Source organism: Hylobates moloch, unplaced genomic scaffold (assembly GCF_009828535.3).
Source record: "Hylobates moloch isolate HMO894 unplaced genomic scaffold, HMol_V3 SCAFFOLD_5, whole genome shotgun sequence".
NCBI classification, from domain to species: Eukaryota; Metazoa; Chordata; class Mammalia; order Primates; family Hylobatidae; genus Hylobates; species Hylobates moloch.
This window is the reverse complement of record NW_026652280.1, coordinates 94,538,602-94,562,349: the sequence shown is the minus strand read 5'-3', so window position 1 is coordinate 94,562,349 and position 23,748 is coordinate 94,538,602. Positions and strand designations below refer to the sequence as shown.

The following is a 23,748-nucleotide window of genomic DNA, read 5'->3' as shown; positions in this document are numbered from 1 at the left end:
TGCTCAGGCTGGTCTCAAATTCCCGGTCTCAAGTGATCCTCCCACCTCAGCCTCCCAAAGTGTTGGGATTACAGGAGTGAACCACTATGCCCAACAGTAAAGGGGATTTGATACTGGAAGTCCAGATATATACATAGGCAGATAGCTAGCCAGGCAATATTTCCAACCTTCCATCCTTAAGCCAGAAACTAAAAGGCTGTCACTTTATTAAGGACAACTGAAGTATAAACTGTTAATCTTCATACATTTATGAAGGCCCACAATGATGGAAGCAAGAGATTTTAGACCTTTCTATACCAACATATGCTGCATAGGACTGAAAACAGCCTGTATATTTTAACTCACCAAATCAAAGTTCTTCCCAACAAAGAACTGGTAACTTTTAAGTCTACTATATTCAAAATGCTAAATAAAAAATATGTATCTACTTAGGATAAAACTAAAAAATTGTATTTCAGACTTAAATCACTAAGAAAAAGTTTTAGGCCTGGCGCGGTGGCTCACACCTGTAATCCCAACGCTTTGAGGCCAAGGTGGGAGGATCATATGAGGTCAGGAGTTCGAGACCAGCCTGATTGACATGGCAAAGCCCCGTCTCTACTAAAAATACAAAAAAAAAAAAAAAAAAAATTAGCTGGGTATAGTGGCGGGAGCCTATAATCCCAGCTACTCAGGAGGCTGAGATGAGAGAATCGCTTGAACCCGGGAGGTGAAGGTTGCAGTGAGCCGAGATTGCATCACTGCACTCTAGACTGAGTGACAAGAGGGAAACTCCGTCTCAAAAAAATAAAATAAAGTTTTATACTGTAAATGTACTGACTAGCCTATCCTCAAATCAAGACAGAGAGGTAGAGGACTCATACTGCCAAATTACCTAATTTCAAATCAACCTTTTAAAAAACAAACCAACATTTATACTGAAGTTCTTATGAAGCAAAATAAAATTTAAATATGAAAAAGAAATTAAGGAAAATGGCTCAAGAAAGTGATAAAATTAGCAACCACGAACTGCTCTTTACTTATACTTACAGTTTGATAGGCAAAAAAGCACGAGTAGCTGACCTCAGAGAAATATAACACAAAAGTTTTCCTTTATTTAAAAGCTGTCCTTTCCACAAGGTATAGTTATATTTATCTAAATAAAAAGAATATAATGACACAGCTTAGTCACTTGGCAGCCCAGAGAAGTGAGTGCACATTTATTAGAAATGAGAGGGAAAATATCTAGAAACAAGGTTTAAGTAGGAGGGGAAAAAAAAAAAAAACAGTGACTCTTCTACACTTCTATTTACTAAGAGTTCAAATATTAGGATTTTTGCTTCAGGTATTTATCCCCTACAAAATCATTCCAGTTGCAAAGAGTAACAAATATATCTGTCTAAATGTCATTATCAGAAAAGTTGGGGAGCAAAGACAAGATAATTATTCATCTCTTATTTCCTCCAAAGGGACACTGTATGAGATCTGGTTGATTACGTGAATGCCTACAGTGTCCTGTATCTTCTACTCATTGTGTTTTCATTATAAAGAAACTTTAAAATAGGCCGGGCATGGTGGCTCACACCTGTAACCCCAACACTTTGGGAGGCCAAGGCAGGTGGATCATTTAAGGTTAGGAGTTCGAGACCAGCCTGGCCAACATGGTGAAACCCCATCTCTACTAAAACTACAAAAAATTAGCCGGGTGTGGTGGCGGGTGCCTGTAATCCTAGCTACTCAGGAGTAGGCTGAGGCTGGAGAATCGCTGGAACCCAGGAGGCAGAGGTTGCAGTGAGCTGAGATCATGCCACTGCACTCCAGCCTGGGCAACAGAGTGAGACTCTGTCTCAGAAAAGAAAAAAAAAAACAAACTTTAAAATAGTTTAATGTCAATGCTACTTTCAACCTTCTCTAATTCTAACTCCTATACCTCTGGTGAATTTAATACTTTTAAAAAGCTGAGTTATGAAACCTGTTTTATTTTTTATCTTTTTCAATTAAAGTGCTAAAACCTTTTGTTCTATTCACAGTAGCAGATTTTCAAAGGAGATCTTATGCTTGGACAACCAAACGCGCTGATGCTATATTATAACTTTTTTTCATACTTTGCAGATTTTCATTCATTATAAAAATAATACAAAGCACTTAATCTTTTGCTATATGTACTTATTCTTTCCATTTATAAAACTAAAGAAAACATAAATCTCTTACCTATGTTTCTATCTGCATTAAAGCTGTTAGATCTACAAATTTTTTAAAAGAAAAACATTACTCATTAGTATAATCATAAAAATTAACATGTAAGACTTTGATATAAGTACAATTTTTAATGGCATACTACAGTTAAGTCCTTCCTCCAGGTAGGAAGAACAAAGAAATTACTCATTACAAAATCTAGTAAATCCAAGTCTACTTAAAGAAAACAGAAGTACTTACTTTGCTCAAATTACCACATTTACCCAAATTTAAGGGAGCTGTTTTTTCCAAAAATATTAACCAAGAGAGAACAGTGTCCACCAAAGTCTCTTGTCAATTATTTTGTTGGCATTGGAAGACACGGCCTCAATATATAAATATATTAATTCATCATTCAATAAATACGTACTAAGCTCTTATTATTTACCAGGCACAGTTCTAGGTAATAGGATTATAGAGATAAACAGAACAAAGTTCCAACCTACATAAATCTAATGAGGAAGACAGAAAACAATGGTATATAACAGATCATGATGGTTTTAAGTGCTATAAAAAGAGACATAAGAGTATAGAAGTTAAAAAAAAAAAAGAGAGAGAGAGAAACCTCAATGGTAAGGAGATACGTGAAGAAATGTAGAATGAATTATGCAGCTTACTGGGGAAAGAGAGAGAACAGCAGATGCAGAGGCCCTGAAGCAGGAGCATTCATGGAATATTCAAGGTACAAGGATGGATGTTCAATCAATGCTCCTTTGAAATGATATAGAGGTCAAGAGATGGAATCAAAGAGGAGGCAAAGAAATTAACAGTCATTATTCCTGGGGGCATGACTTCATAATTGTAAGTGCTAGATGTCTTTTAAAGACTACTTATAAAAAACACTATAGTGAAAGTATGTATCACAGTGATCATAAATTTAGAGCCAGAAAAAATGAAAGCCACAACTGTCTTGATACTATATCAATTGGTACCTGTGGCTATAGATGGTTTCCAAGGATTATTCACCTACATGAAAAAATGACCGTAAATGGAAGAGAAGATAATTTGATCTTGAAAACTGACAAAGAGGTCAACCTCAAAAATGTACATATATGTTTCATGATATATGGTTTTAAAACAGCAGTATTTCTAAATTAATAGATATCATACATGACTTCAAATACGTATAGACACCCAAAGTAAGAATGAGCAGACATTTGACCATCTCACCTACATCCCTATAAATTTACTTATTCCACTTGACTAAAACATTTTTAGAACCACCACATGGGGAAAAAAATGGTAACTGCTTCCTATTTGGTCACCTTATACTAGAGCTTGTAAGAAATACTCAGTAACACAAGAACAGAAAACCAAAAAAAAAAAGAAAGAAATCATCAGGCCAAGTGTGGCAGCTCATGCCTATAATCCTAGTGCTTTGGAATACCAAGGCAGGAGAACTGCTTGAGGCCAGGACTTTGAGACTAGCCTGGGCAACACAGCAAGACCCATTTCCACAAAAACTAAAAATAAACCAGACATGATGGTGCATGCCTGTAGTCCCAGCTACTTGGGAGGATCGCTTGCACACATGAGGCTGCCAGCAAGCTTCATGATTGCACTGCTTTACTCACTGCAACCTGGGCAACAGAGCAAGACCGCGTGTCTTTAAAGAAAAAAAAAAAAAGAAACCAATGGTCCTCAACACTGGCTGAAAATCAGAATCACCTGGAAGCTTTTAAAAACTATCAATGCCTTGACTGCCCACTAAATATTTGATTGGTTTGTGGTGAGGCATAAGCATCCTTTGTAGAAGTTCCCCATTTCCAAGGGTGCAATACACAAAATCTTTTTTTTTTTTTTTTTTTAAATACAGATGGAGTCTCGCTCTGTCGCCCAGGCTGTAGTGCAGTGGTGCGATCACGGCTCACTGCCAATCTCCACCGCCCAGGTTCAAGGGATTCTCTTGCCTCAGCCTCCCAAGTAGCTAGAACTATAAGCACATACCACCACGTCCAGCTAATTTTTTTGTAGTTTTAGTAGAGACACAATTTCACCATGTTGGCCAGGCTGTTCTTGAACTCCTGACCTCAGGTGATCCACCCACCTCGGCCTCCCCAAGTGCTGGGATTACAGGCGTGAGCCACTGCGCCTGGCCAAAATCTCACTTTTTAAAACTGCCACTTACTGGCCGGGTGCGATGGCTCACGCCTGTAATCCCAGCACTTTGCCAGGCCGAGGCAGGTGGATCACGAGGTCAGGAGATAAGAGACTATCCTGGGTAACACAGTGAAACCCCGTTTCTATTAAAAATACAAAAAAATTAGCCAGGCGTGGTGGTATGCGCCTTTAGTCCCAGCTACTCAGGAGGCTGAGGCAGAATGGCGTGAACCCGGGAGGCGTAGCTTGCAGTGAGCCGAGATCCTGCCAATGCACTCCAGCCTGGGGGACAGAGAGAGACTTCATCTCAAAACAAACAAAACCTGCCAGTTACTCAACTACACAAACCTTCATTTCTAAGGAAGAGATTAACCAGATGAGGTTTACATTTTAGCTTGTATTTATTTCCACATGGTAAACTGTCTGTTCTTCACACTGACCATTTAAAAGTCATTGTAAACACTTCAGTCTCCAACCAACTTCAAGGGAAGTTAAAAAAAAAAAAAAAAAATGGGAAGGAAACAAAATGGTCCTCCTAACTCAGTAGTGCAGGATCTGTAGTAGAATTATCACTGTGGATGATGTCTAAAACTCCTAAGTCTTACCTTGATGAAGGTACAAACTTCGGAGTTTGTATATCATCTTTGTAAGTAAAAGACACAACTGCATATGGACAAACGTGTCTTGGTCTTCGCCTTAGCTCATCAAAGCCATACTCATAAAAATAATACTAAAAATAAGAAAATGCAAAATTAACTTCTTTAAAAAGGCAAGGTGAAACCTTATATTTATCTGCCTGATTTCTGAGAAATAGAAAACCATACATGCACTTCTGACAAAAAATGTCTTTAAGCTCTGCGTGCCAATTTAACTAAAATAATTAGTACTTTGTATTCATTTTGTGATATAAAATATTCTGCATGTAAGTGCGTAAGATCCCAGAGTATTACTAACTATTCCAAAAGTTTACTTCTGAAGAGTTGACCACTGAGAGTTTCCTAATAAAAATATTATAAACAGAGTCAAAGCTCCCAGGTCAGCTCAGAATAACCAATCTAATACAAAAAGCAAAATACTAAGAACACAATCTCAACTAAACCAAACTATGGTTTTACTATTTCAAAAGAAAAACACACCTGGCTCCAATTACAAACAAAGTAGCAAAGGAGATACGGAAAAGAATCTGAACATAGGTGACAAAGATAGCTGACCCTCTTCCCATTACCCATCAGTCTTTCCCCTTCACCTCTTCACCACATTCAGTATAGTACAGTTTTGTAACTTTCAGAGTAGTGATTTTCACTTTAAGAATGCCTGAGTTTATGAACACAGTAGTACAGTCCTTCAAAGTCCACTCCCGTGGGAAACTATTGATTTCAATAATGTCGTTATTGCTCTAAAAATGGCTGGACTTTTTTAAAAACATAAGGCCAGTTTGCAAGTCCTTCTAGAAAAGCCAATAACTATCTTACATGTATACTTCACACCTACCAATATTGCTACTGTCCAGAGGGTAATCAAATGAGTCAATTCCAAATGACTTTGGTGAATGTAATTTTTGCTAAAAGCCCACAATAGTTCTTAAAATTTTATTTTACATAAATAAAGCTAAATTAAAGAAAGAACATTTCCAGGGAAGTTAACATTACTACTTTTCACAAACAGTCCATTTGGTTATAGACATTTTTTTTAATGTTAAAAAGAACAGGTGCTGGGTGTGGTGGCTCACACCTGTAATCCCAAGTTTTTGGGAGGCTGAGGCAGGCAGGATCGCCTGAGGTCAGGAGTTTGAGGCCAACATGGTGAAACCCCATCTCTACTAAAAATATACAAAAAATTAGCCAGGTGAGGTGGCAGGCACCTTTAATCCCAGCTACCTGGGAGGCTGAGGCAGGAGAATCATTTGAACCTGGGGGGCAGAGGTTGCAGTGAGCCAAGATTACGCCGCCACACTCCAGACTGGACAACAGAGCGAGACTCTGTCTCAAAATAACAAAATACTAATAATTAAAAAACAAGAATAGGGAGGCTAAAGTGGGAAGATCACTTGAGCCCAGGAGTTCTAGACCAGCCTGGGCAAAACAGTGAGACCCCCATCTCTATTTAAAAAAACAAACACAAAAACAAAAAAACCATTGCTTTATAGTCAAACCTCATATAAAAACTTAACACTAAAGCTCATCAAATGTTACTCTTATATATGTGTAGTATATGTCAATTATACTTGAATAAGGCTTAAAAAATAGTTCTAGGTTTGCATCTTTAAAAATGTTAATAAAGATAGAAAATACCTATCAAACCAATAGTACAAAATGTTATGCATTAAGATTATTTCAAGGGGTTTCAACTTTACCTTGAAAGATGAGTAGTATCTTATTAGGCAAGAGATCTTTCTAGGCCAGGAAATGCCAAGGTTTCAAAATGAAATGAGGTGTGTTGAGGGCAATGATCATATAAAAACCAAGCCACAGTCCACTGGCAGGAAGAGCTAGACTAGGGAGTCTATAAATACTACCCTGTAACCTTGAAGACCCACTCTATGTTTCTGAGACATCTCAGAAAACACTGAACAAATAGCAGCAACAGACACTGGAGTCTGGAAGTGATATGCAGACACCAGAATCTAGACTAGTGTGGGGACAGAGAGAACTGAAAGGGAGACATTTTAAAGGATTTGGTAACAAACAAGTATGAGGTCATAACATTACAACGGATCCTGGCACCTACCTGAGTAAGCTCATAGGCTCTGTAAGCCAAAAGTGATGTAATTCGATTGGCATTCTTCGACACGTGACATTCATGCTTTGGTGTGGGGTCCAAAGCACTTTTATTTAACATAGATTCCAAACATTTTACACCCATGGGGTCATATATACTCTTTATTTTACCCTAAAATAGAGAAAACCTTTTAAGTGCCTACCTAAATCTAATTGTTGACTATATAACATTAATATTATGAAATACTTCTTTGAATATAGATCAACTATCCCAACCATTTTTTCCCTTTAATATCTCACAGAACAGCTGGGCGTGGTGACTCCCGCCTGTAATCCCAGCACTTTGGGAGGCCCAAGGCAGGCGGATCACCTGAGGTCAGGAGTTCGAGACCAGCCTGGCCAACGTGGCGAAACCGTCTCTACTAAAAATACAAAAATTAGCCGGGCATGGTGGCACACGCTTGTAATCCCAGCTACTCAGGAGGCTACGGCAGGCAGAACTGCTTGAACCTGGGAGGCGGAGGTTGCGGTGAGCCAAGATTGTGCCACTGCACTCCAGCCTGGGTGACAGAGTGAGACTCTGTCTCCAAAAAATAAATAAAATAATATCTCATAGAACACTTTTACCAAATTTCAAGCAGTAAGAAAAAGCTAATCACTAAAAAAAAAAAAAAAAAAAAAATTTGAACTTGTTATTAAACAAGTAAACAGAAACTCCATTCATAATACTCTTCACCAATATAAATCATATTATCAACATATTACTCTCTACATTCCTTTCTTTGGAAAGGAAAACAAACTCTTAAGTACGGTTAGCTTAGATCAAAGACGGCAAATAGGCCAGGCACAGGGGCTCACACCTGTAATCCCAGCACTTTGGGAGGCTGAGGCGGGTGGATCACGAGGTCAGGAGATCAAGACCATCCTGGCTAACATGGTAAAACCCTATCTCTACTAAAAATACAAAAAATTAGCCGGGCTTGGTGTCAGGCACCTGTAGTTCCAGCTACTCTGGAGACTGAGGCAGGAGAATGGAATGAACTCGGGAGGCGGAGCTTGCAGTGAGCCAAGATGGCGCCACTGCACTCCATCCAGCCTGGGCAACAGAGCGAGACTCCGTCTCAAAAAACCAAAAACCAAAAAACAACACACACACAAAAAAAGATGGCCAATAAACCATTTTCAAAAGTATCTTTAACTACCAAACACTAGCAAGCATGAACTTTTTAAACAATCTCCTAAAGACTTAGCATCATCTAAAAATTAAAATCCAAATCAAGTGTATTTTTCATACATGAAACGTGGAAGTTTAAATTACCTTCATTATTTTAAAAATAACAACATCACCCATTGCCCCCGTGTCCAAAGGATTTGCTTGTAATAAATCAGCATACCTAGAAAGATAGACACCTAGAAAAGAGGGAAAAATTAAGGAAACTGATTACATTTTTCAAAATCACTAGGACTAAAATGAGACATTTTTAAAAAGTTATCCTTCATCAATTTGAAGTGTGCAAAAATCAGAAACAAAAGATAAAACTGATCTTACATTTCAGAACCTATGACTAGTCTCTTTTTCTAGGAATATAATAAAGCACGAATTTAATAACAACTGCAGTGAAATTACGAGACAATATATTTTTAGACAGCAACTTAGTAGTAGGTATTCATATTTAAAAAGAAAAAAGATTACCCATGGAAGGACTGCCAAGAATTGTTATTTTGGACTGACCCACATGTAATCCTTTTTCACATATGCTTTGAACCTAAATTAAAAAAAAATACTTCATCTTGCAGTCATAATAACATTTAAAACATGAAAAAATAATTTTATAAACTTGGTTTAAATAAAAACAAAGCTTCTAAACTATATATCATTCTAGATCACAGAAATCTTATATATTTGCCACTTTATAAATATTAATGTAAAACTGACTTACACTTCTCAAAGTAACCATATCTAGAATCCATTTTTCTTTATTTAATTTTTTTAGAGATAGGGTCTCCCTCTGCCCCCTAGGCTGGAGTGCAGTGGCATGACCTTGAACTCCTGGGCTCAACTGATCCTACCACCTCAGCCTCCCAAGTAACTAGAACTACAAGTGCTCCCCACCATGCCTGGTTACTTTTCAATCATTTTTCTTCATGCCAGGTGTGACAGATACTCTTAACTCCTGCCACTCAATATATATAACCATTACTTTTCAAAGAGAATTAGAAACAGCAAAATATTATTCCACCTAAATATCTTCGATTAAAAGGGGAAAAAACAGACCAGGCATGGTGGCTCACGCCTGTAATACCAGCACTTTGGGAGGCCAAGGCAGGCAGATCACTTCAAGTCAGGAGTTCAAGACCAGCCTGGCCAACATGGGGAAACCCCAACTCTACTAAAAACACAAAAAAATAAGCCGGGTGCAGTGGTGCGTCCTGTAATCCCAGCTACTCGGGAGGCTGAGGCACAAGAATCACTTGTATCTGGGAGAAGGAGGTTGCAGTGAGTGAGCCGAGATCACACCATTTCACTCCAGCCTGAGCAACAGAGTGAGACTCCATCTCAAAAAAAAAAAAAAAAAAAAAAAAAAAAAAAGGAAAAATGGTTCCAGGCATAGAATCAACAATATAGAAGATAATCTCACATATAATCAACAAGATAATCTTTTTAATAAGGAGAAAAGGCCAGGTGCGGTGGCTCACACTTGTAACCCCAGCACTTTGGGAGGCCGAGGTGGGTGGATCACAAGGTCAGGAGTTCAAGACCAGCCTGGCCAACATGGTGATACCCCGTCTCTACTAAAAATACAAAAATTAGCCAGGTGTGGGGGGGGGTGTGTCTGTAACCCCAACTACTTGGGAGGCTAAGGCAGGAGAATCGCTTGAACTCAGGAGACAGAGGTTGCAGTGAGCCAAGATCACGCCACTGCACTCCAGCCTGGGTGACAGAGCAAGACTCCATCTCAGAAATTAATAAATAAATAAATGAAGAGAAAAGTATTATTATCAAGCACATTCTAGGGGAAGAAAATAGGACTGGTCAGAGAAAAAACTGAGTACATTTGAAAAACAAATTACAAACAATAAACATTTTGCCCCATTAAATCATGTATTCCACTTATATACCAAAAAAGTCTATAATTGTCAAGAATACTGTTGAATAATCACAAAATTGGTAACTTACAATGGAAACATCCCCAAATTGTTTTTATAAAATGCGTTAACTCACCTGGTATCGATCAACCATCAGAAATGCATAGGATTCTGAAAGTTCCTTATCTAAACGACCATCGAACTTCAGTTCTCTTCGCTTTTCTGTAAACTAAATGAAATTAAACCTGTAACAACTACTTAGCATGTGATTATGTTTTTCAAGCTACAAGTTTTATTTTTTTTCCCCAAGAAATCTCACACCTACCAAAATGGAAAAATAATCTCTCTCTCTCTATACTCTCTGTCCTTCAGTTTTTCCCCTATTTTAACTGGCTCTTTATATATAACATTAATATAGTCAAATAAACATCTAATGCTCACCAATCTTTAAATTTCTCTTATAGTTTTACCACATTACAACTCTCCCACAGATTATAAATTCATGCTTTATCTTTGTATCTTCCACTTTACTTAACATGGTACACTGCATCCAACAGGTGGTTTAATAAATCTGCTGAATGATCAACTTCTAGACTATAAACTCAATTAGAACTAGAAAAAATGCTTCTTTTCTCTGTAACTGTATTCTCAATGCCAAGCACATAACATGTGCTCCATACATATTTATAAGATGGAAGAGTGACTTCATCTAAGTAGTTGGAACTATAAGTTATCCTAAATCACTGGCTTTCCTATCTATAAAATAGATATGCATTTAAAATATAAAACATCTGACATTTTATATTCAGGCTATTACTGCTCTTTAATAATATAACTAATGAATCTTCAGACTAAAGTTTCATATAAAATTAACAAATAATCGCTATCATACCATGAAACTACATCAATTCAAGCTACTAAGATTTTAATTTTCTCTACGATTCAGTGCCCTTTAGGGAACCTTTCGAAATTAAATCCTGGTACCACTTGGTTAACCAACTTGCAAAAATAAAAAATTCGTATTTCAGGTCCGTTGGAAAGCATTATCCATCAAATATTTCAAAACATCTATACATGCTGGCTTTTCCTAAATCAAAACTCAAATATTCTAATTTGTACATGAAACTTAAGTTCACTAACATGCTCAATTATTCTTCTTTGTTTGAACTTTTTCACTAAGAATATCCACTAATGATAAAATCATAATATAGCCACCAGGCAATAATTGTGGAAAAATTTAAGCATGTCCTGGCTGGGCGCGGTGGCTCATGCTTGTAATCCCAGCACTTTGGGAGGCCGAGGCGGGTGGATCACGAGGTCAGGAGATCGAGACCATGGTGAAACCTGGTCTCTACTAAAAATACAAAAAATTAGCCGGGCGTGGTGGCGGGCGCCTTAGTCCCAGCTACTCGGAGAGGCTGAGGCAGGAGAATGGCGTGAACCCGGGAGGCGGAGCTTGCAGTGAGCCGAGATTGTGCCACTGCACTCCAGCCTGGGTGACAGAGCAAGACTCCGTCTCAAAAAAAAAAAAAAAAAAAAAAATTTAAGCATGTCCTAAAAACAAACACACCCACATATTTGACTTCGTTAATTACCTTCCAATTTAGGCATTTAATTAACATGTACAATACTCAAAGAGCAAAAAGCCCTACGTATTCACAATTTATTTATATACTTATTTATCTGAGACAGAGTTCTTGTTCTATCACCCAAGCTTCAGTGCAGTGGCGCGATCTCGGCTCACTGCAACCTCACGGGTTCAAGCAATTCTCGTGCCTCAGCCTCCCAAGAAGCTGGGATTACAGGCATGTGCCACCACGCCTAGCTAATGTTCGTAGAGATGGGTTTTGCCACATTGGCCAGGGTGGTCTCAAACCCCTGGCCTCAAGCGACCCGTCCACCTCGGCCTCCCAAAGTGCTGGGATTACAGGCATGAGCCACCATGCTCAGCTGAATTTACAATTAAACCATTAGCTAGTAAGCTATCTCTATACTTAAGATTTTCAGTTAAAAAGTTATTTTACATAATTGCATATTAATAACAATTTAACACAGCAGATAAATGTAATGCTACAGCAACATTTGGTGGAAAAAAGAGATGTCATTTAAAACTTGTTTTCCCAATTAGGCAGGTGCAGTGGCACATGACTGTAATCCCAGCTACTCTGGAGGCTGAGGCAGGAGAACTGCTTGAAACCAGAGAGGCAGAAGCTGCAGTGAGCCGAGATCGTGCCACTGTACTGCAGCCTGGGCAACAACAGCGAAACTCCATCTCAAAAAAAAAAAAACAAACAAACGAACAAAAAAAAAGCAACTTGTTTTCCCTTCATAATTTGGTTTTCCTAAAAATGTTAGTATTTCTAGAGAACATTTTTTTCCCAGGCTGTTAACTGGTTCTGAAAACAATCTTACAGTAAGTATAATTTAAAACATACCTCCTTTTCCAAAAGCTCATTGTGTATCAAGCAAGCACGTCTGTAGTTAAAATTTGTTACTGAGGTTGGTTCAAGGTAAGAAGAATGGAGAATATTTACAACATCTTCAAATTCTCGAGAGCCTGGAGTTAATGGCTGGAAAAGTGCTAAAATAAAAAAAAACAAACATTTAAAATGTTTAACATTACTCCATCTTAAATATAGCTTCTTATATTTTTGTGGGTTAATGTAACTTTAAATAACATGAAAAAAGGCATCAAGGCTATTTAACTTTGTGATATGCAAAAGAGATATTAACTCATTGAAAAAAATGTAAAACAGTTGCCTACGGCCGGGCACGGTGGCTCACGCCTGTAATCCCAGCACTTTGGGAGGCCGAGGCAGGCGGATCATGAGGTCAGGAGATCGAGACCATCCTGGCTAACACAGTGAAACCCCGTCTCTAGTAAAAATACAAAAAACTAGCCGGGCGCAGTGGCGGGCACCTGTAGTCCCAGCTACTCGGGAGGCTGAGGCAGGAGAATGGTGTAAACCCGGGAGGCGGAGCTTGCAATGAGTGGAGATCGCGCCACTGCACTCCAGCCTGGGCGACAGAGCGAGACTCCGTCTCAAAAAAAAAAAAAAAAAAAACAAAACAAAACAAACAGTTGCCTACATATACCAGTTCCTTCAACAATGAGGATCTGGCATTACACAGACAAGGAAGGTGCAATTTTGCAATCCTTAGGCATTGTATTAGGCAACCTAAATTGCTTAAAAACTCTTAGAAGAACCTGTGTTTATACTCAGCTCCTATTTTATGTTACACTGAAGTAGGTCTCAGACTGTGTATTTCAGCAAACTACCTATACCATGTATGAGAGCACAAAAGCATTTAAGACATTATGTGAAGTAACAAAATATGCTGTTACTGACACACTAGTCTTTAAAAAAAACTTGGCTCATGCTTGTAATTCCAGCTCTTTGGGAGGCCAAGGCAGCAAGACTGCTTGAGCTCAGGAGTTCCAGAGCGGCCTGGGCAATATAGTGAGACCCTGTCTCTACAAACCATTAAAAAAAAAAACAAAAAATTGCCAGGCATGGTGGTGCATGCCTGTAGTCCCAGTTACTTGGGAGGCTGAGGCAGGAGGATCCTTTGAGCCCAGGAGTTCAAGGCTGCAGTGAGCCATGTTCTCCCACCGCACTCCAGTCTGGGAGACAGAGCGACACCCTGTCTCAAAAATAAAAATAAAAATAAAAAATAAAATGCTGCACTCACGTGGCTTCTTGTATAATCCACAAAAAGTAGTAGAACATTTATTATGACAACTTAATAAAATGAAAACATGTGGGATTTTAGAGTCAAACCTGGACACAAATACCAGACCTAGCATTACTGGCTTGGAGTAAAATGTGGGTAAATAAATAACATATAGCTCAGCTCTCTCATATGTAAAACGGCAAACTCCAGCTAGCCTAATAACCACTATACGCCACATGCCATACATGAGACAACACATGGAAAAAGCTCTAAGCATAGCATCCAACACATACTAGGACATTTAAGTTTTTTGGTTGTTTTTTTTTTTTTTTTTTGAGACGGAGACTTGCTCTGTCGCCCAGGCTGGAGTGCAGTGGCACAATCTTGGCTCATGGCAAGCTCCACCTCCCAGGTTCACGCCATTCTCCTACCTCAGCCTCCCGAGTAGCTGGGACTACAGGTGCCCACCACCACACCCGGCTAATTTTTTTTTTTGTATTTTTAGTAAAGACGGGGTTTCACCATGTTAGCCAGGATGGTCTCGATCTCCTGACCTCGTGATTCGCCTGCCTCGGCCTCCCAAAGTGCTGGGATTATAGGCATGAGCCACCGTGCCCAGCCAGGACATTTAAGTTTTTATCCTCCACATCCCCAACCATTCTACATCCCACTGAATTTTTTTTTTTTTTTCTGAGATGGAGTTTCACTCTTGTTGCCCAGACTGAAATGCAGTGGCACGATCTCGGTTCACTGCAACCTCTGCGCCTCCCAGGTTCAAGCGATTCTCCTGCCTCAGCCTCCCAACCAGCTGGGATTACAGATGCCTGCTACCACGTCCAGCTAATTTTTAGATTTTTAGTAGATATGGGATTTCACCATGTTGACCAGGCTGGTCTCAACTCCTGACCTCAGGTAATCCACCTGCCTCGGCCTCCCAAAGTGCTGGGATTACGGGCATGAGACACCGTGCCCAGCCCCCACTTAATTTTTAAAACATTTAAGTCAACTATGCAATTAGTTCTTGAGAATTACTGGTCTAGTAACCTCGAATTTCCATCTTATGCACAAAATAATTTACTAATACACCTAAAAGTCTATACATATATATTTCCCCAAATCAAAAAGGAACGACTTTTCACTGTAGAGAACTACTCATAGAAACTATGTTATTCTCTATTACCTTAATTTCTTTAAAGACACTATTTAATAAGGGTCAAGAAATGTAACAGTCAAAACAGGTCACTACTGAAAACATAATGTTCCACTTGTACATACTGCTAAAGGTAACAGATGCAGCGAACTGTTGTCTTTTTTATACATGATTATTAGACTTTAAAGGACATGTCAAATGACAGAGCCTTTCATCCATTCATTTACCAAACCATGTATATATTACAGAAGTGTCTGTAAAAACGTAGTTTTCAATGGCACAATGTGTACAGTTACCACTATTTTGGAACTGCACACCAAAAAAATAGTCAACACAGTTATAGCAATACAATTAAAAAATAAACAGCAGTAAGCTCAAACAAGTACTCAAATAGAACAAGACTACTCAACACAAAGTGTCCTATAATCAAACTTGTAGCAGACGAATATGTTCAGTAACCTATTGATTGTAAGCTCCATGAGAGCAGGAACTGCACCTGCCTTGCTCATTACTCATGTTTCCCGTATCCCAGTAGCTAGACCTGTGAGTGCCATCCCTAAAAATATTAAACAGTCAATAAAGTGAGAAATTTTGTCATGAGCTTTAAAAATGGTAACAATATATTCCACTACTAAATGACTGTGATATAAAATTAAGACTCATTCACAAATTCAACAATTCAGTAACATACAAAACACAAATGAAAGCTCAGAAAAGAGGGTAGAAGGCATATACTGTCTTCATTCAAACCTGTTACGGAATGTAGGACAAAAACATCTTATCTTTGTGATGATTGTCCCCAATTAAACTGCGAAAAACTTGGCAAGGAAAGCAGCATGTGGAGGTCTTTATAGGCTTTCACAACCAAAGTGGGCCAAGCATGATTTTAAAAGTTGGGTTTTACACATGATTTTGTTTCTAAACAAAATGACTTCAGATATATAAAATGTACACAAAAAAGGTATCACATGGCTGCCAATTTCTATGAAATTTTATGGTCTACATAAAAGAAATTTTCATTAGTTAAGCTACCCAATACAATTTCTACCATTAATCTAATCGTAAGTAAAAAATTGGTCAAATCATAAATCTGCATAAAAGTTCACATCCAAATTATTCTCAAAGTACTTAACATTTTCCAGTTCACTCTAAAGCAATGTCCAGTCACATCCAACGTACTAAAAATGACAGCTGACAGGAAAAAAATTATTGCAAATGAAAAGAAAAAAGCATTTTAGCTCTAACAATAAATATCTGTATCCTAATTATTTTGTATTGCAAATGCCTCAGTGGCTTTGTTAGGCTGGTTATACTTTCTCATTTTTTCTGGTGATAATTTCTAGGATAATAAAATTATCCTGCAACTATTTTTAAGGATTTCAAGTCAACTTGCTGCTAACAGCAGTTCAGAAAATTTATTAAGTTGATGCTCTGCATTTTTTTTTTTTTTTTTTTTGAGACAGAGTCTTGCTCTGTCGCCCAGGCTGGAGTGCAGTGGCAGGATCTTGGCTCACTGCAAGCTCCGCCTCCCGGGTTCACGCCATTCTCCTGCCTCAGCCTCCCGAGTAGCTGGGACTACAGGCGCCCGCCACCACGCCCGGCTAATTTTTTGTATTTTTAGTAGAGACGGGGTTTCACCGTGTTAGCCAGGATGGTCTCGATCTCCTGACCTCGTGATCTGCCAGCCTCGGCCTCCCAAAGTGCTGGGATTACAGGCTTGAGCCACTGCGCCCGGCTAAGTTCATGTTCTGAATGTACGTTCTCTGGTAGTCTATTTTATGTCCTCAGAGGTCGTTTAACACTACATGTATCTTGATCAATGTATCTTGTCACTCCTTTTAAAGAAAATATTTTAAGTCAAAAATCTCAATTATGGGTCACTATTTGAGGTAGTAATAATAAACAACCCTGTGTCTATCCAGATAGGGAAACCATTATATGAATCATCCATTTCACTCGGGGAACTCAGTATTCAATAAACTGTTCTCTAGATTATGACAGTTATTGTCTAACCATTAGTGGTTAAGTACCACCTTCAATACTGTACTAGGAGCTTTACGTGTATCATCTCAATCATCAAAACTACGCTATGAAGTTCAACATGCCCGTTTCTCAATTGAAACAGACAAGTAGCCTTTGAGTTGGCCCAAGGTTACAGGGTTAATGAATGAATCAAACTGCTGGGATTCAAATTCAAGTGATTAGGCTCCCTACCTTGCATCCTGAAATATATGATGTATGTGTATATGGGTATCAGACGTACAATGTCCAATCATGTCAAGAGCTGGAAAAATGATTGTTTCCTCATTTTACAGACTAAAAATCATATACAACACTTAGGCACAGGAAGTTAATATAAAAGAACAAAGAAGTTGGTTCTAATACTGCTCTTTCTACCCTCATATCTTCTCTCAAATCTCTTAATTTTTTCTGATTTTAATTTTCCTCTAGAGATAACAGGGCCAACAGTCGTAACACCCTTTGTTTTATAAAGGTTAACAGCAGTAGCAATAGGTTCTTTCACACATTAAGAAATGTGTAATTTTGCTTATTTAATCGACTTCCATTAAATGCCTGTCAGAAAAACAGCTAAGTTGATTACTGATCATACAAGGTTTCCCTACTTACAAACTAATTATAGATATATTTTACGAGACTGAAGAGCAGATTCAGAAGGGCACTTAGAGATTTGTAATTCAAATAAGAAAAGAGACAGTATCATAGAATTTGAACTGGAATTCAAATTTCCTGACTCTTAGCCATACTATCATCAAATATTTTTTATTAGTAGTATCATACAAAGCACACTCATGTTTTTTGGGGTTTTTTTTTTTTTTTTTTTTTTGAGATGGAGTCCTGCACTGTTGCCTGGGCTAGAGGGCAGTCACGCGATCTCGGCTCACTGCCACTTCCACCTCCTGGGTTTAAGCGATTCTCCAGCCTCAGCCTCCCGAGTAGCTGGGATTTCAGGCGCCCACCACCAGGCCCAGCTAATTTTTTGTATTTTTAGTAGAGTCAGGGTTTCACCACGTTGGCCAGGCTGGTCTCAAACTCCTGACCTCGTGATTTGCCCACATCGGCCTCTCAAAGTACTGGGATTACAGACATGACCCACCATGCCCAGCCCACACTCAAGATTTGAAGGTTGTATTTATAAAGGCAGTCGGCATAGATATATAATTTAGGTCATCAAACACCTTTGTTCCTTCATCAAAAGAACATCTTCATCAATTAGTTTTACCAATTTGTTTGGTGTTAAGGCAGATCGTTTTGTATTATGTATATATATATCACAAAAAATATTATCATATATACACAAATTTTAAAAAGCTAAACTTAAAAGACGGACCATTCCTATTAAAACATACAAATGGGGCTGGGCGTGGCGGCTCATGCCTGTAATCCCAGCACTTTGGGAAACCAAGGAGGGCAGATCACTTCAGGTCAGGAGTTCCAGACCAGCCTGGCCAACATGGCGAAATCCCATCTCTAAGGGGAATACAAAAATTAGCTGGGCATGGTGGCACATGCCTGTAATCCGAGCTACTGGGGGAGGCTAAGGAAGGAGAATCCTTTGAACCTAGGAGGCAGAGGCTGCAGTCAGCCAGGATCACAACACTGCATCCCAGCCTGGGCGACAGAGGCTCTGACTCCAAAAAAAAAAAAAAAAAAAAAGACATACAAATGGGTAATACGAAGTATAAACAATTGTCTGATTTAAAGTAACTAATTCATAGAAGACAACGAAATAATTAGCAAGAAGAGGCTGGGGATCTGAAATTTTCTCTGAATTCACAGCTGACTTCTATTAATGATTATAATACAATCACTCTCCATCCATTTGTTCTTCACAGTAAGATCTTTTTTTAAAATCACTTTTCCTCAGTCTAAAAAAAATTACCACGGACAATACTTTAGGAGTGGGTACTTCATCTTTACATCAACAAGGGTGAACATAGTGTACAATTAGAAATGAATATGCTGTCAGGAATCGAGAGTACGAATACAAAACAATGTTTTCTGGACTGAGGATAGGTCAAAGTAAATTTTACCTCGATTACTTTGCTATTATGTATGGAGAGAGCTATTGTTCTCAGAACCCACTCATCCATATACAACTAATGAAATACCATGGAAATTTCCTTAAGAATGAGACTTGGCTCCAATGGCTTCAAAAAGGCAAGTGAAAATTTTGTGGGGGAAGATGGAGGTTAGGGGAATTAGCCATTACTTCTGGACTAAACCAGTATGGAAACTTAGTGCATGACAGCAATTAATTTTTGAGACTCCCTTGGACCCTACAAAAACATTAACCAATAAACGTTTTCCAGAAAGTGAATCATCGCTACTCCATTTCCCAAGAACTTTGGAGGGAAAAACTACATCAAATGCAATTACCAATTTTAATTTACTTTTTACGACTCACTAGATTTAAAGAAGGCAATAGTGAAACATCTACCAACAAAATTCAATTCTACTATTTGGTTAAATTCTAAAATTTGGTTAAATATAAGAATCATGCCTCAGCCAATAAATAACATCAAAAACAGTAAAATGTATACCTTTCCAGTCAAAGAGGCACTTAATCTGTCAGTACCAATCAAATGTTGATAGTGAACATAATTTCTGAATGTCAAAATTCCCCAAGGATGAAAACATACTAAATATTTCTATATTTAATAGGGGGAGAAAAACAGTTTTTGTTACTAACAGGTCAGATCAAAAGCAGCTAACTTGGCCGGGCGCCGTGGCTCACGCCTGTAATCCCAGCACTTTGGGAGGCCGAAGTGGGCGGATCACAAGGTCAGGAGATCGAGACCATCCTGGCTAACACGGTGAAACCCCAACTCTACTAAAAAACACACACACAAAAAAATTTAGCCAGTCGTGGTGGCGGGCGCCTGTAGTCCCAGCTACTCAGGAGGCTGAGGCAGGAGAATGGCGTAAACCCGGGAGACGGAGCTTGCAGTGAGTGAAGATCGCGCCACTGCACTCCAGCCTGGGCGACAGAGCAAGACTCCGTCTCCAAAAAAAAAAAAAAAAAAAGGCAGCTAACTTAAACTCTTAGATAATGCAAACTGGGTAGCAAGATTTTTCTTTCTTATAGTAGTAAAAGTACTCTATAACTATCTTCAAATTCCATCTCCACAACTTAGCTGTGTGACCTGGAGCAGGTTACCTAACTTCTCAGTACTTTAGTCTCCTCATCTGTAAAATGGGAATAGTACCTACCACAAAACATTGTTGAGATTTAGTCAATGTATTTAATTGCTTAGAACAATGCCCACAACTTATTAGGCACTATACAAGTGTTTGCCAATAATATTACTCAATTACAATGGCAGTTATTTTGGATGCCACACTACTGGCAAGACCAAAAAAAGAACTAAGTTATATTTGCACAGTAGTGACCTTTAAGGTATTAAAATACTTAAGTCGTAATCTTAAATTTCACTGGAAAAGCACAGTCACAAGAAAAGATCTGCCATATTAAAATATGAATGCAACAGAACCTTTGATACTGGAAAGTTCAAGCAAACATACTTACTGAAAACCATCTAATATTCATGATAAAAAGACTGAGATGACCACAACTAGTAATACCTAGCCAAATCCTACACAAAGTGAAACCTTTACCTCTAGAGCCTTCCAAGAGATGACGTTGGGATGAAGAGTATGGAGTAAAACTAGCAGCACCTGCACTGTTTATGATGAATTTTTTTAATAAAGTTGAATTTATGTATTAACTTCTCTCAGCTTGAACAAGATAAAATTCATGGTGGTAAAATAGCTGCTTATTTAATTTTTTAAAGTTCTATTTAAATCGCTATTTTACTATTTGAACAGCTGGTGTTCAGGGTATAATTACACAAGTTACAAATTGCTCATTTTCACTAATCATGAAAAAGTCCACTGCGATATACTTTCCTCCCAACTTTTGTCTCTAAGTAAAAATGGAAAATACAAGTTTTACCCAAGAGGTACAAGACTATGGGAGACAACAGCTAGGTTTATATTTCCTAATCCCTCAATTATTTCCACTTTTAGTGTGTTCAACTGAAGTCTATTTTACAACAATCTCTGGATTTTATTTATCTAATTAAAAAAAACACACAAACACAGTGCCTTTCCAGTTCCTACTGCCTTCCCACATTTCAAACTAAATTTTGAAGAGTTTCTAGGCTAATCTTCTGGTCCTAACAAACAGTAAAAAAAAAAAAAAAAAAAAAAAAAAACACGGTTTGTCCATATTCTTAGGCACTTAAATCTTAAAAAAAAAAATAGACTTCAAACGGCTTTTATCAAGCAAAAAAAAAAAAAAAAAAAAAAAAAAAAAAAAAAAAAAAAAATCACGGTTTGTCCATATTCTTAGGCACTTAAATCTTAAAAAAAAAAATAGACTTCAAACGGCTTTTATCAAGCTGTTAAGAAAAAAAATAGTTCCACCTCCTACCTCATAACCAGAGCCCATTTGAATGTACTTCCTACCTATTCTCTACTAATTGATTACACTGGGAACTTTTCTCATATAGACTATAATCATACATCTCAAATCTTAACTAAATACACGAAAAGAACTGACAGTCTTGACCCTTAAAAGTATCTTTCTGAACCCTAAAATTATTACATTAACTCAAAAGATATTTCTAGAAACATTCCTCATGCTAATTTCAAAAGGTTAACTTCATCTTTGTCAACATGGTTTCTCATACCAAGTATTTTCTTGGCTTTGCCATCCAAACAAATGAACTTTATTTGTATTTTTCCAATAAAAGGCTCAAACAATTCCAGTAGTGCAAATGGAACTGGTGATGCTTATGGAAAGTCAGTATAATGCTACAGCCAAGATTCTATACCAAATAAATGGAAAAGATACGGGAAAAAAACAAATCCTATTATTTTCCAAAGTAAATAATGAAAATCCAACCACACAGTAGGGCAAAAAGGAAATTGTCTGAATTCAGAATATCCAAAATTTACTGGTTAAAAAATAATACCCCAATAACAAAAAGCGATACTAATTTTGACCTCCATTAGGAATTCTGACTCCATATTAACAATATGCCATTAAGACTTTTTAAAGGTACAAGTAATTAATGTAACTGTTTCCATATGGGTTCCAAAAACTAAGACTGGACTTTTTTTTAATCTCAAGTTCTACCATCTAGAAGACCAGCTGGTGACTCTTGAGGATAAGGTAACTTCTCATTAGTTTTTTTCCATTGGGAAATTACTGCGCCAAGAACCTACCTTGCCATTCTGTTCAAATGTAAGAAAAACAATACTAAGTTCGAATTTAAAGAGGGAGAGACCTATTTAATCTAACGCTTCAAAAAGAAGGGGGAAAAATCTACATTGAAATGAAGTGTGATGGAAAACAGCAGTGTGCATGGATCACATCTACTAATAGAGATTTCTAAATAAGGGAGGACGCTGACATCAAGCACATTTCAAGTAGACACACAGAACTGAAGAATTTCCACGGGGAGAAGCACTCGTGGTCCTCAGAACATTGGCAATGGCCTTGGAGAAAGCCCCAGAATCCATGGCCACGGGCTATTTCCATAGCGAGACTTCTCAGAAGCATCTTTAGGAGGACACAACGGCTTCTCTGCCTTCGGGGGCTGGGAGGGAGGGGCGCCGAGCACCATCTTTCCTCTCTGGGAGCTGCAGCCTTACGGACAAGCTTCAAACCTGAGCTACTTCCAACTTCCGCGGGGAGGGGCAGCAGGGGAGCGTGGTTCCACCGCTTTCTCTCGCACCAAGCGCGGCAGCTGGGCGGCCGTGGCGGTGAGGGGAGAGGCGGCCGGCGCTGCATGCGTGTTTACGTATCTCGGATGGGTGTGGGAAGAGAAGATAGAAAGGTTCTAATGAAAAGATGGAGGGGAGAGAGAGAGAGAGGATTGAGAAGAAGGAGAGGCACCACCTTTCTTTTCTCTGCTCTTCCTGGGAATCTGAAAACTCCTCCTAACAGGCCTTTCGGGCTCTTCGGGGCCTCTGGGCAGGGCGGCCGCGCCCGCCTCAGAGGAGTCCTGAGGCTGCTCGTGGCTGAGGCTCTGGGCGGCCTCGGCCCCCGCGTTCTCCTCAGGCCCAGCGCCGCCGCCGGGCTCAGCGATGTTGAGGCCGCCGCCGCCGCCGCCATTTTGTGAGGAGGACTCAAGCTCCGGAAGCGCCTGCTTCATCTCGTCGTCTCCGCCGCCGCCACTTTCCCAGCTCGCATCCGTCGGCTGAGAGGCCTCCGTCTCCACAGCAGTCGCCATCGCGCCGGCGTAAGGAGCTCTGGGAAGCTTCTGCCCACAAGGTCGACGGGTGTGGGGGGAAGGGGCGGCGGGGCAGTCTCGCCACCGAGCTGCTCTCAGCCCACCCACCCCCTTCCCCCCGTGGCCTCAGGCTGCGCTCCCGACCTGGCAGCCTCTTGGGGGCCCTGTAGCGGGCACCCCACCCTTGCTGCCCGGCCCTCGGAGCCGCTCCTCGATCGGGTAGTTCTTCTGCCTTCCCCCGCCACTCAACGTGCGCGCGTCGGGGCCGGGAGGGGGCGGGGCCACCGCGGGCCACTCCACCAATGGGAGCGCGGCACCCGCCTCCGCGAGTGCGGATATACCGCGCCGGGGGCGGAGTTTCGGGGCGCCCGAGCCCGCCAAAAGGGGCGACCGCAACGCCCCGCGAGGGCCTCGACGCCGCAGCTGTGGCCTGTGGAATGCGTGGGCCCCTGGCGATCCTCGGGTTCCCAGGAATGCCCCGCCGCGCTGCAGGCGAGGGAGACGAGCTTGGCCTCTTCACCGGAGCACAGGCGTCGCCCATTTG

At 39.6% G+C, this 23,748-nt stretch overlaps 1 protein-coding gene across 9 annotated transcripts in view; it reads right to left on the bottom strand.

Moving 5' to 3' along the window:
* The window catches only part of TASOR (transcription activation suppressor), a 65,602-nt gene extending 42,128 nt beyond the window's left edge, over positions 1 to 23,474 (bottom strand). For 5 of the 9 annotated variants that reach the window (XM_032153961.2, XM_032153956.2, XM_058439117.1 and 2 more), the window contains exons 1-9: positions 22,871 to 23,473; positions 12,554 to 12,699; positions 10,255 to 10,347; positions 8,725 to 8,797; positions 8,350 to 8,441; positions 7,042 to 7,203; positions 4,920 to 5,044; positions 2,191 to 2,222; positions 1,030 to 1,135 (exon numbers count right to left, since the gene is read on the bottom strand). In XM_032153961.2, coding sequence (XP_032009852.1) covers positions 1,030 to 1,135; positions 2,191 to 2,222; positions 4,920 to 5,044; positions 7,042 to 7,203; positions 8,350 to 8,441; positions 8,725 to 8,797; positions 10,255 to 10,347; positions 12,554 to 12,699; positions 22,871 to 23,204 — 1,163 coding nt within the window. In that variant the 5' untranslated portion in view covers positions 23,205 to 23,473. Of the gene's footprint in view, positions 1 to 1,029; positions 1,136 to 2,190; positions 2,223 to 4,919; positions 5,045 to 7,041; positions 7,204 to 8,349; positions 8,442 to 8,724; positions 8,798 to 10,254; positions 10,348 to 12,553; positions 12,700 to 22,870 lie in introns of those variants that run through there. The other 4 variants (XM_032153958.2, XM_032153960.2, XM_032153957.2 and 1 more) reach the window with 2 other exon arrangements.
* Between the last annotated feature and the right edge of the window lie 274 nt (positions 23,475 to 23,748).